Here is a 2,634-nt window from a genome sequence, read left to right as displayed (position 1 = left end):
ATAAATTTTCTTCGTCTCCTCTTGAGTTGATTCATAGGGCCCATCTCTTGAAACTTTTTTTTTTTTTTTTTGGATTTTTCTGATTGTCTTTTGTTGATGATTACTCACCATATTATTGTCTCCTGTATTTTGCAAATTCATAGCTTATGCTCAATATATCATCTTCCATGATTAAAGTCTTTCTGTTCGGTGGTGGAGAGTACAATAGCAAGTGATTCAATATTTTCTCTCCTGATCCAATGGCATACAACACCAGAAATCATGCCTCTGTACCCCACAAACAAAATGAAGTTGCAGAAAGAGCATAGACATATAGTTAAATAGATCTAACTTTGTTGTCTAGAGCTTCTTTTCGTAAAAAATTTTGGTTGCATACTTTTGCCACTCCTACCTTCTGGTTGCTTATGTTGTGAGCCAATTGTGTCATTTATTCATTCCAGAACTGATACTCACTTTGTTGCAGTAGAAAGTATTCTTCGATATTTTAAAGGCACACAGTCTCTGCTATCCATTGCACAGCTAGCAATCTCAACCTCATAGCATTCATTGATGATTGGGCAGGGGATCCTAATGATCAGAAATCTACAAGTGGATTTCTCATTCTTCTAGGATCAGACCCCTCACTATCCACAGTGTGTAGATATTCCACTGACATTGAATATAGAGCTCTTGCTATCATATTCTACGTACAGAGCTGGCTTGGAATGACAACTATTATGTGATGATCTTCATCTCTTCATTCCCAATATCCCTTGAATTTGGTGTAAAAATGTCTCATCCTCAAATCCAATGTTTCTTGCTTACAAAAAAACATACTGAAACTGACTTTCACTTTGCCTGAGAGAGAAACTAGAAAGGATCGTGTTCAAAAGGACTTTTTCTATCAGATTTATGCAGAGGAGGATGTTAACCAGAAGATCTTAGCAGCTGCAAAACAAGTGGCTGCTGTTAGTTCTTAAAAGCAGCCACCACACAGATTATTATTTCTAAAAGACTTATTTAAGTCCAGTTCAACATTGATTAAGTTTATCCAATCAGAAAGTCACATACAAGTAGTTATTGTTGTTAGAATAGTTAGCTAGCAGTTTAATTAGGTGATTATGCATAGGCTGCAATGTAGTCTAATATATACTGGTGCACTTTAGGGTGCTGATCTGTTGTTTATGATTGAGATGATGAGAATTTAACTCATGCTTTCCTATCAGCCTAAATTCTCTTAATTAACTCTATTTCCTTGATAAGTTCTTGATTGTTTATATGTTAGTAGAGAATGTGCACATTTATTTCTTAAAGTCCTTATGGAGTATTTTCCTTTTTAATTTGGTTGTGTTGTTAAGCCATGGATTCCGTTAGAGGACAAGGAGGCATCCAGATGTTGCTAACAGCAGAACAGGAGGCTCAACACATTGTTAACAGTGCTAGAAACTGTAAATGCATAAACTCATTTCCACAATTATTATTCTAAATTGTCTGAGATTTGACTTTCATAGACTACTGATTATATGCATAAACTTATTTCATGCCATTTTCCTTTTCTCTTGATATGGATCCTCCACAACGATCTTACATTCTTCAGCGAAGATGGCACGCTTGAAACAAGCTAAATATGAAGCTGAGAGGGATGTGCAGCAGTATCGGTCCAATTTGGAGGCTGAGTACCAAAAGAAAATTACAGAGGTACTGACTGATCTCTCATTAAATATCAATATCGATCATGATCGATAACTCCATGGTTGTCAATAGAGTCATGATCTTTCTTGAAATTGAATACGAGCGACACTATTATGTTTACCAAAACCTTCAACAACCATTACCACCATAACATGAGCCTCCTATAATTAATGAGTCAGTATTCTTTGATCTCTTTCTCTGATTAGCTTTTAATTTTTTTTTTCTTTTGTAGACAAGTGGAAGTTCGGGATCCAATGTGAAAAGGCTTGAAGACGAAACTGAAACGAAAATTAAGAACTTGAAGGGATCAGCCTCAAAGGTCTCATCGGATATTGTTGGAATGCTTACGAAGTATGTCACTAATGTGAAAATTTGAAGCATGCAGGTTTGCACACAACTGATTTATTAACTATGTGGCGAACTAACTCTATTTTATTTTATTTTTTTGCATTTAGAACTCTAAACTCATAATTTATCTTCCACTGTAAGGACAGTAGGTCCATACAATTGTTAGACAACCACATACTTGACCCGAAAAACCGAAAAACTTAATATGTTAGAGAATGGGCTGACAATATATGTATATCAAGCTAATATTACCCCAAATGTATGTACAACCCCATTCTGCACGTGGGAAGACAAACAAATAGGTGCAACCCCACTCTGTACCTTGCAAATTAACCAACAAAGAAGTGTATATTGGAAATTAGAGGTTTCAAACCCAAAGACCTCCTAAAATTAGAGCTCTAATACCATATTAAACAACCACTAGACGCCAAAAATTTAAGTTGTTAGAGAATGTGCCAACAATGTACGTCAAGCTAATAATAACGTCATGATTAGTATATCAAATCATAGGTTTATATTGTATTAAATTAGTATTCCCTTTTGGAATCTTGCACTTTATTTAACTATTTGTTTGAACTATATATTCACATAAATTGAAAAGATATATGATTCAGT

The 2,634-nt window shown here is 34.9% G+C and overlaps 1 protein-coding gene across 1 annotated transcript; it reads left to right on the top strand.

Moving 5' to 3' along the window:
- Positions 1-1,339: 1,339 nt before the first annotated feature.
- LOC147299838 (V-type proton ATPase subunit G1-like) lies at positions 1,340-2,047 on the top strand. The gene is made up of 3 exons (XM_086229165.1): positions 1,340-1,427; positions 1,577-1,677; positions 1,904-2,047. The coding sequence occupies exons 1-3, from the start codon at positions 1,340-1,342 to the stop codon at positions 2,045-2,047; spliced, it is 333 nt and encodes a 110-aa protein (XP_086085291.1).
- The last annotated feature ends 587 nt before the right edge of the window (positions 2,048-2,634 follow it).

Source organism: Dryas octopetala, chromosome 1, assembly GCF_963921425.1.
Source record: "Dryas octopetala chromosome 1, drDryOcto1.1, whole genome shotgun sequence".
Taxonomy (NCBI): Eukaryota; Viridiplantae; Streptophyta; class Magnoliopsida; order Rosales; family Rosaceae; genus Dryas; species Dryas octopetala.
Note: the sequence above shows the minus strand (reverse complement) of the source record. Positions and strands in the feature narration are given on the sequence as shown.